The sequence below is a fragment of the Leishmania donovani genome, chromosome 21, assembly GCF_000227135.1.
Source record: "Leishmania donovani BPK282A1 complete genome, chromosome 21".
Classification (NCBI taxonomy): Eukaryota; Euglenozoa; class Kinetoplastea; order Trypanosomatida; family Trypanosomatidae; genus Leishmania; species Leishmania donovani.
In genome coordinates, this window is record NC_018248.1 from 8,198 (window position 1) to 24,490 (window position 16,293).

Below are 16,293 nucleotides of genomic sequence, written 5' to 3' on the forward strand. Positions count from 1 at the left end.
GTGTGTGTGTGTGTGTGTGTGTGTGTGTGTCGTTGTATTTCTGTAAGGCATTCCGCTTTGGAAACAAAAAAAATTAGGTACTTCTGTTTTCTTGGTGTGTGAGTCGTAGTGGTAGTGTGGAGGACTGATCATATTGCACTACTCTCACATAGGAGTGCGCGATGCCCAGGATGCGCTTCTTTTCAAAGAAGTCATGCAGGGTAGGTGTTCTTTAGAGCTGCAGAGGCAAAATAAATAAATCCTTGTAAGAACTTATGCAATGGACAAATCATTTGTCTCTCTATATATACGCTCTTCTTTTTCCTCCGTCTACGTACACCGTTTCGCCAGTCTTTCCAATTTTGAATACACACAATGCCACTTCTTAGATGCACGGCGCACCGCCTATGTGCTAGAACTGGCTCTTGCTTGATTGACCCTTTAGCATCATGTTCGCGCGTGGCACCGCACAACTTGCAGTTTACCCACGTCCTTGGAACACGACAATTTTCACTCTTTGGCGAGGCGATAAATCACTCGAAGCTGCTTGTACAGTGCACGGTGGCTCTGGAACGCTCTCATAAGTATGAGGGTGGGCAGAACACTGCCCTCAGGGGCGAGAAAGCGAGTGCTCGCGGTCCTGTCGAATTTGAATGTCAGCTGAGCAACATGTGCCGCGGCTTCTCACTCACCTTGTCTCTTTGTTGCAGCACGCGCGCCGGTCTCTTGCTTATCAATGGTGCAAGATTTATACCGGCGGGCGCGACTGTGCTGGAGGGGCCAGAATGCACCCATAGCCAATTCATCTACCACGGTCCGCACATGAACCAGTCGCATTTGGCAGAGCTGCTTGTTGGGCACAGGCGTCCTAATTCACCGCTAGATGACATCGCTCATATCGAGGCTGTCTTTTTCAGCGCGGTGCGTTGCTTTGGCAGCGCTTCGAGCACCTGGTTTGCCCATACTCCAGTCCACACTATAAAACCTGAGCTTGCTGATCGTATCGCCGAGTTAGTGCGTGCCTTCGGGGTCGATGATGCGCTCGCTGAATACGTCGAATGTAAAGCGCACGCTGTAGAGAGACTGGAGCGGGACGCGTGGGTTCGTGTTTCGAATAGCGTTTTACCTAACCTAGAGTGACTCTAGGGGTCCTTGTCTCGAACGATTCGCCTGTGTGTACTGATGTCTACGCTGCTTTTTGCAGCGTTTCCTGCAACGCATGAAAAAGAAAAGCGAAAATACTGGATAGTATCACCGCGGTGCGTTAGAATTGTGTTTTGCTAGGGCGCTGCTTGCTGTCTCTTGTTCTTTTCTGCGTGACTGGTCTGTTTGGTACACGGTGCACAGCAAAGCATCTGCTATACATCTCGCCGTGGTATGCAAGAATCGCGATGATTTCGTGGTGCTTTACACCAGTGTGTTTCACGTTACGTTTCTTAAACGCCTTCCTGCTCTGAAACTAATTTACATGAATGCCTCCAACAAGGAACAAAAAGCCAAAGGGGGACAGCAGAACTACGAAAACACACTGATATCAAATCTGCCTTTGAAGCTCTACAGCAGCTTTGGGCATTAGCGTAACAACCCGTAGTGGATCACACCAATGAGAAAGTTTATGCTAGAGACCAAGGCCGCCCTGGGTGTCGCGCCCAAGACTGTGGACTGGGACTTCGAAGAAAAGGCTGGCAATTTGAAAACTATCAACCACACGCTTTCCGACTATAAATCTGCCGTGGAACAGACGAGGTCAGCTTCTCAAAACCTTTTGACATCAATGGAGAGTATGTTGAAAGTACTGGAGACAATGACACGCGGAAATGACATTCCTGACAACGTGAGGGGCGTTGTAGGGGACTTCGCCCAGATGGTGCAGAAGGCGCACTGCGAGCTCCTCGTGGACTTCAAGAAGACGCTCGATGACGACGACAGCGTAGCTGAGATCGAGAGCCTAGCAGGCAAGTGCAAGAGTCTGGAGGCAAGGCGCAGCAAAGTGATGAATGAATACGACGCGTACCGCGAAGCTGTAACCAAGAAAGAGGCAGAGTATCGAAAGAAAGGTAAAGATTTGTGTGACTCGAAACTCTACGAGGAGGAAGTTTCCAGGCGTGACAGCCTAAAGGCTGGCTTTCAGAAGATCGACAAGGAGTTCAAGGAGACGTATGCCGAGCTGGAGAAGAAGAAGCTGCGCAGCTACATGGCTGCCCTCTCCACTTACTTGGCAAGCACATCGCAGTTGATGGGGTCGATCCATAAGGAAATGGAATCGACCAAGAGAAAGGCAGACATGGTCAAAATCTAGTGATCTTTTCCGCGGAAACAAGAAAAATCAGTATCAGACTGTTGCCGTTCGCTATTATGATTTTCGCCTTGAGTGCTTCATTATCCTCTTCGAAACGCGATACACGTCGATGAGGGCACGTAATTCGTGGCTGGCTTTCAGCCTCATCTGGCACGGTGTCTCGTTTATCCTCTTGCACTTGTGTGCCTATGCATCAGCGGTTGCTATTACCAACTTTATGACTATTAAAAGGGTCCTCTGGTTGATGCAATTACACGCAAACCGTGAGGTAGCTGCTATCGTTGTTTACGCTTGCGTAGAAAGAAAGCGAGGAGAGTCTATGCATCAGTAAAACCCGTCCTTTTTTTTTCGTGTTGATACATGAGAAGGGCTGGGATTCGGTTTTCTTTTGGGGATTTACTTCCCTGGTGGAGAGCATCTCAGCGTGGTGTATCAGGGCCCAGTTCATCCCATGCGTGGGGAAGCCAGGGCGATGCATCGCTGTTTATGCCGTCGATCAGGTCCTGGATGGCACTACGCCGAAGCGAGCTGAGACAGTGAGCACGCCTGTACCATTCATGTGATGGGCAGAGTGTCCGCGTGACTCCAACGTACCCCACCCGGCCCTCGCACTGCCTAGTATTGTTGGGAGCCTGAGCCACCTCGAGTGGAATGCACCAAGTGGCAACGGGCATGATGGGAGCGGCTGAGAAGGAACCTGCGGGGCGGGGTGTGGGTGGGTAGGGTTTGAGGCAAGGACCGTGCTCACATGACTGAGTGGGCGCATGGCTGTAGCGCATGTGTCTACGGCTGCTTCGCACTGCGTGATGGGGCCTGTGACAGGCAGGATAGAGTGGTGGTTCACTAATGTTCAATGGCGGAGAGCGGGCACACGTTGGCGAATAAAAACCTCGTGTTGACTCTCCACTACCCTCTCTTTTCCCTTCCCCTGACGAAATCTGGATAGGACAGGTTATCGAGGGACTATTCGCTATTTTTATCTTTGTCGCATGCTTCCGCCTCCGTGCTGGTGAATAGAAGCAGTGAATCTACGCTCGAACGAATCAAAAACTTATTCTGTGCCAAGCGCTAAAGAGTCGCTGTGAACTGGTTTTCAAACAAGTATCGAACCCTTCGACGACTGTGGGCCATCGCAAATTCAAAGTGCCGGTTTTCCCGCGACGACTTTCGCAGAGGAGACCACCTTGCAGGTTCCCCCATCCGCTTCCGAAAGGAAACGTATGCTTTTCGCTTGTGGCACGGCACCGCTGGAAAGGTCTCGCGACACCGTCTTAGATGCAAGCGGTCATCGTTTCCTTTTGCGCCTCTGAGCGAAAAGTTGCCGGCTACGGCACGATAGCGCTTATCAGAGTTCTCCACGTTTGTTAGAGATCTTATTCCATTTCATGATGCTTATGCTACCCGTTGAACGGCTAGAAAAACAAGCGAGCAAACTTCAAGGCCCACACAAAAGCTGAGCTTCAAAATGGAAACAATGATGAAAATAAAAACGGCGCTAAAGCTGGCGCCGTCTACCTGCGACGAGGATTACAACCGCCGCAAACGCGAAATGAAAGATTTGTGCTCGGCTATTCGCAGCTACAACACTGCCATGGAGAAGGCAAAAGTGTCTGTTAGGCGCCTCGTAGAGGCGCTCACGGAAGCAAGCAAGGTATTTGAAACACTGTGCAACTACCCAAACATCCCGGATTGCACGAAGGATTGTGCGCTGGCTCTGGTTGCCTCTATGAATCGTATCGAAGGTACAGCCTTTCCAGAGTTCAACGTCGCAATGGACTCGACTGTTCTCACCGCTACTAACGGGCTGAAGGCCTTGTACGACGAGTGCGAGAGGCTGGAGTGCAAGCGCAACAAGGTCATGCACGAGTATGATACATACCGCGAGGAGGTCTCAAAAAAAGAGACAGAATACCTGCGCAAGTCAAAGAGCCTGTTGAAGTCGAAGTACTATAGCACCGAGGTTGCGAGACGGGACGAGCTGGAGGCGGCCTTCGACTCTGCGGATCAGAAATTCAAAGACACCCACGACCAACTCATGCAAAGTCGTTCGGTCACGTGCACAGACGCTCTCAACGCATTCGTGAGCTGCATGTCGCGTTTCATGGAGGAGATCTCCGGAGAACTCGAAGGGCTGAAAGGATCTTCGGAGTATGTGCTTCCAATACTGCGCAATATCATGCGTGCAGAGCACGAAAGCGACTAACTATAAAATGCCCCATACCCCCCACAGATGTGGGCCGTAGGGCATTTTTTCTTTGGCCGAAGTAGCGCCGTTTGTCGCCACCTACAAACGGTACCACTTTTTTATTGCGCACGTGAATTGTCTAACGAACGTGCTTTTGTTTTGTTGCCCCCTTTCTATTCCCTGATGCCGGAGAGCACCTCAGTGTGTTCTCACGGTCCAGTGTCTCGCTCTGCAGGGAAGCCAAGCGCCCCCTCACCCTTTATCCCTGTCGATGCCGATCCGCCTCTGGTGGTGACAGAGTCAAGTGTCTACGATGTAGGGAGGCCAGAGCGAGGTGTCTCGACTGATGTCGGCGGCCAGGTTCCGGATGGCGCTGCGTCGGAGCGGCCTGCTACAGTGCGCAACGCTTGTGCCATCCATATGATAGGTAAAGCGTCAGTGTGGCTTGAATGCATCTCACCCCCAAGCCTTCATTGCCCACTAGTGGGGAGACTGGGCCATCCCGAGGGATGCACCACGTGGCGGCCGGCATGATTGGGAGCGTCGGAAGGGAGACGTTAAAAAGTATATATATTTGCCTTTATTTCGGCTGTTTTTCGCTTCTCTGTTATGCTTCTTTCAGCGTATCTCACCACTCTGTCCTCAGCGGTAGCCCTTTCGCTGGATTTACGACATCTCTGCGGAGAGCGTGTCGAGAACTGGTAGCATCGCTTGTGCTTTAGGGGCTTCAGCGTTCGCAGCTCGCCTTTTATAAAGCGGTCCACGTGCCACACACTACATGCTCCCGCCCACTGAAGGAAGCCAGGCATCGTTGCTGATCTTTTTCTTCTCCCCCGTCTCTCTCGTAGTGTCTCGTATCCTACCGTGTTTATTCCTACACAAGTTGATACCCTTACCAACGCACACCAGCCCGAGCATGCGGGCTGTTGAATTTGTTGCATGCGCTCTCTGACGGCGGCTCCTTGCAGGCGATGCTCGAAGCCATTTAAAAGGCAGCAGCCTTGTGGGAACTAAACGAGAGGACAGAACTGGTTCGACGTCCCTCTCTACCGCACCCCAGCTTGCCGGGCGAGGGGCAGAGAAGCAGAGGGGCTCTCGAGCAGTTCTCACCCACCCTATTGAATGATGCAAGATTAATACGCACATTCATCCCTCGCCACGTTCTTCTTTCGCCGCTGCCTCTGTCCTTCTAGGCTTTCAATTTATACTGCTGTTACGCAAAAGCGTATTTCATGGTGAAGCTAGCTATCACAGCTCAGCCGAATCTCGACACACAAAGGAAAAGAAATGCTTGCCAGCGACCCGTTCAATGACTCCGTGAAGGAGCTGCGAGAGGTTGTGGTGCGAGCGAAGCTCATTGAGCAGCAGTTGACGCAGAAGGGCGTAATCTCTTCTTCGAGTGTGGAAGAGCTTCGCGATGCCAAAGAGACTGCAGAGGAAATGCTGCATTTCCTGAAGGAAATGCTCCGTGTAGTCGACGAGCGCGGTGGCAAGGTGCAGGGCAAGGTGTTTTCTGCGAACGAAATTATGGAGCGACAAAATATTGTACGCAGTCTCGAAGGGGATGTGGCAGAAGCACGCAGTTTCTACGAAAAAATTGCGGCATCTGCCGCGCAGAGGCAACGAGTAGCAGAAGCGGCTGTAGGTAGCCCTGGTGAGAGCTGTGGCGTTGCGGCGGACGAGTTTATATCTGCGCAGGTATTTGCTCAGCGTGAGGAGGAAAAGGTTCAGGATGAGGTGCTGGAACGACTCACCTTTGGACTGCGCGAATTGCGCGAAACAGGCCTCCACATTCACGAAGAGCTGGACACGCAGGAGGTCATGCTCGACAACGTTGATCGCGACATCTCAGGCGTCCAGGTGCGGCTGCGCGCCGCAAATGCAAAGGTTGACAAGCTCCTTGCAAGCATGTCGAACAAGGGCAAGGTATGCACCATTGCCATGCTCACTTTCATTCTCGTCTTTCTGGCATTCTTTGGCTTTGGCTGATCCAGCGTGAAGGCTAGGACAGGAGGGTTCGCTGTCACCATTAGCCCGCGCGACAGATGCAGGTGTGCTGGGGTCTTGAGACGGAGGGGATCGATCAAGTGTATGTTTCCTCATGTTCTTTGATCTCGCTTTACTTGCTCTTTCTCGTGAGGCCTTTTCGTTTCCCTTGGATTTTGCCGTTTTTTTTTGGTTGCTGAGTGTATGCTATTTCTACACCTGCCTCTGTTGTGCAGCGCATACCGCGCTGAAACCTTCAAAGCCTGCCTTCCTCTCCTCTTCCCCATCGCATTGCAGCAGTGAACCTTTCGCGCTTCCTCCTCGCTGCGCCAGTTGTGCAGCGCTGACATATCTTTGGATGCCTTCAAAGCACATCCCTCGTATCCGTGTGCTCTTCTGCATATATGGACCCCTCTAGCCCCTCCCTTTCGCTCCACCGGTGAGCCTCCTTTTCCCCCTCCCCCTCCCTTGACCTCCTCATTTCCGTCTTTCCAACACAACCTAGGTGTTTTTGTTCTGTAGGTGCGTTTGCTGGCCTAGGGTGTGAACATCGCTGAAAACAACGTGCAAGACCGGCAGCAGAGCAAAAGGGGATGAGTGTGACAACAGAGCTGGCTGGCCTGGTACGACGTCTGCCACCACGAGCATACGAGCGAGTGCTCCTTCTCCTGCACTGCCTGGCCACCAGCAGCGAAGGCAGCCAGGGCGGCAGTAACCCACAGACGTTATTTTTGCAGGTCATCTGTGACGTTGTGCTATGTGCGTGCCCGGGGCCGGTGCCTCGATTTCTGTTTGCGCTGTCCTGCAACGACAAGCTGCTCCGAAGCGCTGACTGCGGACTCACCTGGCGGTTGTGTTTCGCCAGGTCTAGCGAACCTCTTAAAGCTGACACGGCTGGTGTTCAGGACCTCCTTGACGATGTGACGAGCCTGCTCAAATCCACGGAGGCCACCGATGATGTCGCTGGCGGCGAGGAAGCCTCGTCTGTTGTGTGTTGTGCAGATGGCTACGGAGACGTGGTCGCTCTCTGCGGCCGCAATGGTTTTCTCGCGGTCTCGGGTGACAAAGGTGTGACCTTCACGACCGCGACAAATTATTTGATGGGCGACTTTGGTGAGAAGGCGCATCTCCGGCACATTTGCGTCCTGGACACCGACCGTATTCTAGTGAGTGACGACCTACGAGTGGTTTGTGTGGCTGTGGAGTGCACTGGCTGTGGACCGCTTGCACTGGGAAAGACACACGTAGCATTAGTGTGTTCCACACAAATCTGCATGCTGCGCGCGTGCTCCTTCGGTGGCGGCGCGCGCGGCGCCGTGGTTGCCGAAAACAGAAAGCTGCATCTGTCGTTTGATGGCTCTGCCTCGTTTATGGAGGTTCGTCACAGTCTAGGGCGTATTCGTGGCTTCAACACCGCGTCTGCGTTGCGCCACTGCGAGCTTCCAGACTTTCCACATGCAACCTTGGCGTCTTCGATGGGGCTGCAAAGCACTGAGGCCAGCCCCTCTCCTCCTCGGTCTGCCTCTGTGTATGATTATGTCAGCGGATGTAAATGCGATGCCGCGGTCGGCAAGGGAGACTCAACAGCAGCGGTGACGCAGTTTGAAGCTGGCGCGCTGCGGCACGGCGCTGATGTCTTCTACCGTTTTTTCTTCGTGGCCGGATGCGGCACTGAGGTGCTTCCCTACGACTACACCGCCCTGCTGTGTGTGTGCACGCGGCAGGAGGGCAACCACGTTGTTGTTATGTCTACTGCATCTTACGTCTCCTACATACCCTTCTCTCAATCCCGAAGCCACGATCGGCTTCTCTGTACTGTCACTCGAAGCTCTGGAGATGGTGGCAGCTACCTCGCCAGCCGAGGGAGTGTCGTGGGTACGAGCGTCTCTCGTGATTTGGATCGCTGGAGTACCCCGCACGGCGCGGCTCCAGTTGGGTTGCTCGCGGTGGGAGGTGGCGACATTCTCGCGTGCGGGCGTAACAAGGTAGTGTCGAGAGTCGAAGGAGACGCCGAGGCGCACACAATTCTCCATGATATGCGCGTTCCTGTGCTGAGTACTGCCTTTTCGATGTAAGCAACGCTGCCATCTTCAGAGGCGATAGAGACACACAAGGGAAAAAGTGGAGAAGGAGATTGCAGAATGTTTAGTTTTTTGCGCCTGAATAGTGGAAGCGGAGAGAGTGGGAAGGGCAGCGAGATGACACACCGTAGCTCAGCACCCTCATGTCCTCCAGCTCCCCCTCCCCTTGCCCTCCCCTACTGATGCTCGAATAGAGTGGGCGGCGCACATGCAGCTGTCACGTCTTACATCAAACGGCCTCCACACACTTCTCTACCTCTCTCTTCTCTCCTCTCTCCTCTCTCTGCCCGCTACGGTGGGTGTGAGAACCATTTTCATGCCGCACAATCCTACGCTCACCTGCATACGCAACGCACTAGTCTCCCTCCTCTCTTCCCCTTATACTCAACTCATTGGTGCAGCAGAAATAGCGACAAGAGCGACCCGTGCTTTCGCAGTCACACGGAGGGACTCTACAGAGACGGGGCCTGCCAGTTATACTTAATTCGAGACCGTCACTCCTGCACACGATTTCCGTTGTACAGCAGCAGACACTTTGCTTCAGGCAGCTGCGCACCTCAAAAGAAGTGCCGTGCTTTATGTGTGTGTGACTTCATTTCTTCCTCGAAGCGCCAAAAGATGGGAAATACGTGCACCAAGACCGGCGAGGTGGTAGACAATCGCAGCAATGGCACTTCTGGCAGCAAGCACTTCAACCGATACAGGACGAAGCAGTACGCCAAGCCGGAGGATGTGCCGTCTCCTCCGGCAAACGATGAGAGGGTAGCTGACCTTAAGAAAATGACTGTGGTAAAGAAAATTGAGGCACTTCAGCATATGCTGAAACCCGTCGTCTCTGTTGTACTGTCGGAGTTGCTTCATGAAGATTTCCGTCAGTTCACTTCCGTCTTTGCCCGCGGGAAGGCAGCGCTTGCAGTGGCGTCGTGTGCCCAGGCGCAGCGACCGCGGCATATTCTGGCAGCCGGTGAGGACAGGAGTGTGGCGCTGCTCAACTACGAGACGGGCCACGTGATGCAGCGCTGGGTACACGCTCACCAAAACGACATCAACTGCGTTACGACACCGACCTCGTCGGGAGTGTTTGCCACTGCCAGCCGTGACAAGACTGTGAAGGTGTGGAATTTAACCTCGGACAGCTCCCTCGCGGAGCTGCGCGGGCACACGCTTACTGTGACCAGCATCGACACGAACCCTGGCTGCAACCTACTCGTGTCGGGCAGCAAAGACAATACAGTGCGCCTGTGGGACGTCAACAGGGCTGAGGAGCTGTTTTGTGGGGATGTCAAGCTCAACATTGTGCACTTTGTCCGCTTCATGTCATCCATGAATTGCGTCGCGCAGGGCGGCGAAGACTTGGCGGTTCGTCTGTGGGATGTGCGTACAAAGGGCACGCACAGCGACCTGCACCTCTCCAAGACAATCGAAGGAATGGATTACTATCCGGTCTGCTGTGAAACAATACCCGAAAATCCGTACATGCTGCTCACCGGCCATAACGGCGTGAACGACTGTGGGTCGTACGTCGCACAGTGGGACGTGCGAACCGGAAAGCGCGTGGCTTTGTACAAAGGCCACGGCTCCACCGTCTCTAGTGTGCGAATGGTGGCCGCCAGCGTGTACGGGAATGGCTCCTTTTTCACCTCTAGCGATGACGGGACGTTTGGTGTGTGGAACTTAGAAGACGGGGAAGCGAGTAGGGAGGTGCAGCTCTCGGTGGAGCATCACTTTTGCCTCCCGGAGGGCCGCGTCACCACCTTCGAGGCGGAGGACAACGGCGACATAGTAATTGCATTAGAAAACGGCTGCCTAGTCGTGCTTCGTCCCGCTGTCAAGGGCGACTCTGTTGTTCCTTCACTTCGACTGCGCTACGTCGGCGTGCTCACTGTGCAGTAATGAGACATATGGCCGGAGAAGTAATATCAAGAGAGTCTTTTTTTTGCGTTTCTTTTTCTCGATATTGTGGTGAGACCTGCTCGCATAATCAGAAAAGAGAGGAAGAAGGCAGGGCCGGGGGTGGCTGTGACGCACATGCATGGACCCTTCCCTCACCCTCCCCCATATCAGAGTATGTACGGCATGTTTTTTCCTTGTTAAAATATTCGACTCTCTGCTTTGCTGCTGCAGTTCCACACGCCTTCCGACTCTTGTTGAAGTTGCCTTCTCCTTGTTTCTCTAAACGTACAGTGTTTCTTGATCGCGTGACTATGCCTCTGTGTGTATGTGTCTTTTTTTTTTGCGCTTCTTCTTTCCTCTTGCGCGTGTCGGTCGTGGGCTACACTTCTCTCTCAGCTTCCTCAAAGCCGCATAGCTCATCATCACCTCCTCGACCCCCGTCGACGTCACGAATGTTGTCAATACCGGACTCGCACACGGCCTTTTAGTCCATGCAGAACGCATCCAACAAGCGCTGCTGCCGGGTGGTCGTGTGTGCTTGTCGACTATGTAGCCTCTCCTCCTTTTCACTGATCGTAGACGCATGGCCACAGCAATGCCAGCAATCTGCCATGAAAAGGAGGAAGGTGGGCCGCGCGTCCATGATACTCCGGTGTTTTCCTTCAGGGCTTCAAATCGAGCCTGCTTGCTGGCATACGTGCGTATCTGTTACTTAGGCAGCAACGCATCCGTTGATGATACTCTCTCTCTGTCTTCTGTTGCATTTTTCACTTGTGTCTTCAACCACGTCCGTCATCGCGCAGTTTCACGCTACTCGAAATACGCCCCTCACTCGTGCCAGCAGTGGTGGATGACTGTGAGCACAGCGACTCAGAAAACCAGTGGCTGCATCAGCGAGCCACGCGAGGGCCGACTCCGCCTCGTGTACGCGGCGCACCAGAGGCTGGAGGACGAGCTGAGCACGCTTCTTGCCTTCGCCACGGCGGCGAGAAAGCACGACGAAAATGCATCGCAGTCCCGTGATGGCTTCTCACCATGGACAGGGCTGATGGAATCCGCCGTAAAATGCGTTGACGCCACCTCCCGCTGCCTTCGACTCTTCAATCCTACAAGGACGATCACGCAGTCCAAAGGCATGACTACGCTAGCCAAGCTCTACGGCACAGGCGCAGCACCCCACGAAAGAGTGATCACCTTTCTTATGCACATCCGTGACGCATTCGACGGCGTGTTGCCTGTAGAAATCGCGCTAAGCGGCGGGCACTGTCTCCAGAGACTAGACCCATCCGCTGCAGATGAGTACCTTTTAGCTTTCGTCACCGACTGGTTAGCGCTAGCAGCTGCGGCGGACGAGCAGGCAGATCCCTTCCGACGGCGGTTTCGCGACCGACTTTCGACGGACAACGCACAGAAAACGTTTCACCTCCATTTTCGTGCGGCCGTGCTTCTCCAAATTGAGTGCGCTGCACAGTCCGGGCGCAAGCACGTCTTCGCAGCGTACAACACGCAGGTGATGGATGCTATTCTGACCCCTTTCACTCGAGAGGAACTACAAAAGTACGAGGCCACGTGCTGGCAAGAAGCAGCGCGGCACCGCGAGGTGGAAAGCGTGGTGGCTGTGCCTTTTGTGTCTGCAGCTCCCGCCTCGACGGTGTCGTCTGCACTCGCCGCATACAAGCAGCAAGGGACACAGCGGGGCACCTCGACCGAGGCGCGCCGAGGAGGTGCAGTCGCCCCATCGTCCTCCGGAATGGCAAACTGGAGGCATGATGCCATCCGCATTCTTGCCTTCCTCCTCCTGGCAGTTCTGCTTCGCTTTGCGTGGGGCCCTCTGGCAAGGGCGTTGAAGAGCGTCCTGCAAGTCACACGCGCAGCACCGGCACGCCAGCGTACCTTGGCACTGTGAAGAATGTTTCAAGCTGCCGCATCCCCCCCCCCTTCGTTGTGCGGCCGGACAGTTTTTTTTCTCTCCGTCGTGGAGGAAAGGCACGCAGCGCTCCCTCCCAAGCACTGCCAGCCTCGATCGGAAACAGCACAAGTGCGGAAGGCATGCTCGGCTTCTCCGTGCGCAAAGCCATCCACTCCCATCACCCTTACCTGCGAGTTCTGCTTATAAAGAGGTTTCTCTCACGGTAAGTGCTTTTTCTTCCCTACTGTCACGATAGCCATCCAGCACTGCGACAACACACGCACACGTCGGTTGTCATCGCGCACCCCTACTTTCACACCCCGCCGCTGTTTGCCGTGGAAAAACCTCCCCGCTATCTTTTTGATTTGATGGTACGTTCAGCCTGTCTTATGGGCCACCATTGTGCTGTGAAGGTGGCTTCCAGAGCATGTATGAGCGCATGTATAACTCTACCGCCACACAGCGGGCACCACCTCCTTCGGCGGTGCGATCCCTCTACCCTTTTCCCCATCTCCTCTTGTTTGCTCTCTATCGCTTGGATTCGTATCGTTTTCGCCTTTCGAACGTCCTTTGTCCCACTCGCTCCTGCGTGTATGTGCGCATGTGTGTGTGGGGGGGGGGGGCTATTAAACGCATGGCATACATACAACGACAACATGTCACAAGTATCACTCGCTCTCTTCACTGCTGCAGCAGCTGGCGTGCGCCTTTTTTCCCTCGTATTTCCCATTCCCTGAATCGATTCAGCACACACACACACACATATACATACACGAAAGCTCTTTCCATCATCACACACGGACCACCGTGTAACCGGCAGCACAACGTACCAGAGGTCTGACAAAAGCTGCGCTGGACACATCCCCACAAAATGACGATTACAGACTTCTTTGCTCGCTTAGAGAAGAAGTACCAGGTGTTGTTTATCTTTATCATCTTCACCATGAACAACGGATTTGCCTGGCTCATGTTCGAGCCTGTCGCCGATTGGCTGAAGACGAATGTGCATGGAATGACGAGCCGGTCGCTGCAGCTGCTGTCCTCGTGGCAGCCACTTGTCTTCCTCTGTACGTTCATTCCTATAATGAAGCTGGTGACGAGGTATGATGGGCTGCGCCTCGCTGTGCGCATCGGCACTGCTGCTGAGATTGCGGGCGCTGCTTTTAAGCTCGTTGGCGCCTTTGCGCACAAGTCCACCTTTGGTCTAGTCATGCTCAACATTGGCCAGATCTTCAGCGGTGTCGGCTCTCCTGTTGCCACCGGCGCTGTTTCGGCGCTGTCAGCCACGTGGTTCGAGCCGGAGGAGCGCACGCGTGCCACCGCGGCCTCGGTGCTATTCAACAGTGTGGGCAACTCGCTGTGCTACATCTTCATCCCCACACTAACGAAAAAGCTGTCTTTTTCCGCAGTGACCGTCTACGAGCTGTTGATGGCTGCCATTGGTCTTAGTCTAGCCTGGGTTATCATGCCTCAGGAGCCGGAGTCGGCGGAGATGTGCACGGAGACGAAGGAGCAGACGACGCTGCAGCACAGCGCCGCGTCAGAGTCAAAGGACGATGGCGATGTTGTGGTCCACTCCAAGGAGCACATATCGTTGGTGACGCAGCTGCGCTCTCTATGGTCCATTCCGTCGTGTGTGTGCCTGCTGGTTGTGTACGCGTGGCTGAGCGGTGGCTTCTCGGCATGGATCTCGCTCTTCGCCGACACCTACTCCAAGTTCTACTCGGAGGAGTTCATCGGCATCATGAGCTTCTTCGGCATGATCGCCTACGTGGCGGGAGGTATCGCCTCCTCCTATGTGGTGGACCTGTATTTCTCACGTCAGATGAAGTACGTCATCTTCTTCTGTATCACCATGAACATGCTGTGCAATCTCATCTTCATAGCCTGCACGCCGAACGACAAGAGCTACTCTCTGTGGAACCTGGGTCAGTCGTTCATTGTCTTTTCTACGGCGCTCTGCGGCTTCTGGAATGGCGCCGCGGCTCCGCTTTTCTACGAGCTGGTGGCAGAGATTTCGTTCCCCGTGGAGGAAGGCGTTAGTGGCATTTGTATCTCTGTCATGGAGAACGTCGGCGCCCTCGTGTTTTACCAGGTCGTCTCCCGCTTCTTCACGGGCCAATCAATGAGCGTGGCATACTCGTTCGGCATGACAGTCGCCGTGGCGCTGACGGCTGCCGTGAAGCAGCGCTACAACCGCTCCTACCATGCCTACCTGCTCCAGAACGCCAAGGAAGACTGCTAGAAGAAATGGGGAGGGGAAAAAAGCGACTGATTCGCCCACCGCTCTCGCCATCGATTTCACTTGTGGACCTCTTTGCATTTCTCTCTCCCGCCTCGGGGGTATATCGGTGTCATTGCTGGCTTGCCTATCTCGAAGGATACAGTGATTCCTAGGTGATACTAGAAGCGCATGTCTCTTTCCCTCTCTGTGCGGGGTCGCGAAGGGGGGGGGCGCGTGTGTGCAGGCAATCTTTGCTTGCACACACTGGTGTAGTCGTGCCGTGTGCCGTCGAAGAAGAGGCAAATGGAAAGTCAGCACACCCATTCAAGTCCATGTCCACACACATGCACGCATGCCTACCGGTAGGCTGCTGACTCTTATTTTTCACATCTCTTTTTTTCGATGGTTTCGTGCTTATGTGCGTACATGCGTATTGGCCTTATCACTATATTATCATCTCCTGTCTCCACCGACCAAAGGACTCCGCTCTCTCCAACTTAGAGAGATGCCAATGCAAGGCTTTTGTGCGTGCATGTCTGTCCCTGTGTGCATGTGTGCGTAGTATACAAGAGAGTAAAAGAAAGACCCCTCTCCACAGCGCAGACACACGCATGCGGTGGCGAGTGAGGGAGTATGATGCGTTTGCATGTTGTTGTGTTGTTTTTCCTTTCTCAGAGTGCCGCGTCTCTTTTTCCTTTCTGCTGCTGGAGGTTCATGTGGCTGCAGCGCTCATGGCATCCTACGATTTGCTTTTGTGTTGAGCGTCAACGGTGAAGACGTGCGTGTGTGTGTGTGTGCGGCTGTGGCATGTTCCTCTTCCCTGTATGCTTCGCAGGCTTTCTCGCTGTGTCGCAAGTTTTTTTTTGTGTGCGCTTTATCCTCGTGCTGCTCTCGCCTTTTCCCACGGTACATGGCATTTGCCTTCGTAGTGAGCAGCTTCCGTGCTGCTCGATACGTCTGGAAGGTGGTGGGTGAATAAAAGATGCTCAAACCATGAGGATGTTGTCGTCTTCACCATTGACTTTCACCCCCTACGAAACATTACAAGCGGCCAGCACGTTTGCCGCTGATACTGAAATGAATGCGTGCGGGTATGTGCTGAGGTAGGGGTGTCTATGAATGCTGTGCTCTTTTTCAGGCTTCGTGCCCATTCGTCTCATTCATGTGCCCTTTCTCTGTTTTATTTGATCAGTGCCATAGGTGGATAAGCGAGGACGCCAGCGCCAGTCGAGTGAGTGGCAGAATAGAGCGGAAAAAAAAAGACGCAAAAGGAAACGGTGTGGGCTAGACTGTATTAGTCCAGTATGATATATGATGCAGGACCTTTGTGCGCTCTGGTGCCTCTGCACACGCCGCCTGCGCGCATTGTGTCAGACTGAGATGCAGATGTGCGAGTGTGCATTCCGCTATTCTTTTGTTGCTGTTTCTTCTGCGCCCCTTCGGATCTCTTGATCTTCTATCGATGAATGTTCCTTTCCTCCGCCCCATCCTCGAACAGGGGAAACAGGTGTGCAGTGGACAGTAAGCGGGTTTCACAGGCTTTCACGGCTCTTCCTTGTACATCCTTTCAGATACCCGCTTCTCCAACTCCACGGCTGCACCTTGCGATAACGAAGGTTCTCTATGAACTGAGCACCTCCACCGGACGGCACTCAGCGACTGTAGCTGTCGCCCTCCCCCTTCCCGCTACTCTTTCAATAACACAATGCGTTAATGTATCTCACACTCCGTTGTTGG

The 16,293-nt window shown here is 53.8% G+C and overlaps 8 protein-coding genes across 8 annotated transcripts; all 8 read left to right on the forward strand.

The window, feature by feature from the left end:
- Positions 1 to 354: 354 nt before the first annotated feature.
- On the forward strand, positions 355 to 1,119 carry LDBPK_210050 (hypothetical protein, conserved; the record flags this gene model as incomplete). The annotated part of the gene is made up of 1 exon (XM_003860474.1): positions 355 to 1,119. The coding sequence occupies one exon, from the start codon at positions 355 to 357 to the stop codon at positions 1,117 to 1,119; it is 765 nt and encodes a 254-aa protein (XP_003860522.1).
- Positions 1,120 to 1,582: 463 nt separating this feature from the next.
- Positions 1,583 to 2,278, forward strand: LDBPK_210060 (hypothetical protein, conserved; the record flags this gene model as incomplete). The annotated part of the gene is made up of 1 exon (XM_003860475.1): positions 1,583 to 2,278. One exon carries the CDS (start codon positions 1,583 to 1,585, stop codon positions 2,276 to 2,278), a length of 696 nt encoding a protein of 231 aa, XP_003860523.1.
- Positions 2,279 to 3,743: 1,465 nt separating this feature from the next.
- On the forward strand, positions 3,744 to 4,481 carry LDBPK_210070 (hypothetical protein, conserved; the record flags this gene model as incomplete). The annotated part of the gene is made up of 1 exon (XM_003860476.1): positions 3,744 to 4,481. One exon carries the CDS (start codon positions 3,744 to 3,746, stop codon positions 4,479 to 4,481), a length of 738 nt encoding a protein of 245 aa, XP_003860524.1.
- A 1,269-nt stretch (positions 4,482 to 5,750) lies between these two features.
- LDBPK_210080 (syntaxin, putative) lies at positions 5,751 to 6,452 on the forward strand (the record flags this gene model as incomplete). The annotated part of the gene is made up of 1 exon (XM_003860477.1): positions 5,751 to 6,452. The coding sequence occupies one exon, from the start codon at positions 5,751 to 5,753 to the stop codon at positions 6,450 to 6,452; it is 702 nt and encodes a 233-aa protein (XP_003860525.1).
- A 590-nt stretch (positions 6,453 to 7,042) lies between these two features.
- On the forward strand, positions 7,043 to 8,524 carry LDBPK_210090 (hypothetical protein, conserved; the record flags this gene model as incomplete). Its single annotated transcript, XM_003860478.1, has 1 exon — positions 7,043 to 8,524. One exon carries the CDS (start codon positions 7,043 to 7,045, stop codon positions 8,522 to 8,524), a length of 1,482 nt encoding a protein of 493 aa, XP_003860526.1.
- Positions 8,525 to 9,148: 624 nt separating this feature from the next.
- LDBPK_210100 (hypothetical protein, conserved) lies at positions 9,149 to 10,423 on the forward strand (the record flags this gene model as incomplete). Its single annotated transcript, XM_003860479.1, has 1 exon — positions 9,149 to 10,423. One exon carries the CDS (start codon positions 9,149 to 9,151, stop codon positions 10,421 to 10,423), a length of 1,275 nt encoding a protein of 424 aa, XP_003860527.1.
- A 1,048-nt stretch (positions 10,424 to 11,471) lies between these two features.
- On the forward strand, positions 11,472 to 12,329 carry LDBPK_210110 (hypothetical protein, conserved; the record flags this gene model as incomplete). The annotated part of the gene is made up of 1 exon (XM_003860480.1): positions 11,472 to 12,329. The coding sequence occupies one exon, from the start codon at positions 11,472 to 11,474 to the stop codon at positions 12,327 to 12,329; it is 858 nt and encodes a 285-aa protein (XP_003860528.1).
- An 874-nt stretch (positions 12,330 to 13,203) lies between these two features.
- On the forward strand, positions 13,204 to 14,577 carry LDBPK_210120 (hypothetical protein, conserved; the record flags this gene model as incomplete). Its single annotated transcript, XM_003860481.1, has 1 exon — positions 13,204 to 14,577. The coding sequence occupies one exon, from the start codon at positions 13,204 to 13,206 to the stop codon at positions 14,575 to 14,577; it is 1,374 nt and encodes a 457-aa protein (XP_003860529.1).
- Between the last annotated feature and the right edge of the window lie 1,716 nt (positions 14,578 to 16,293).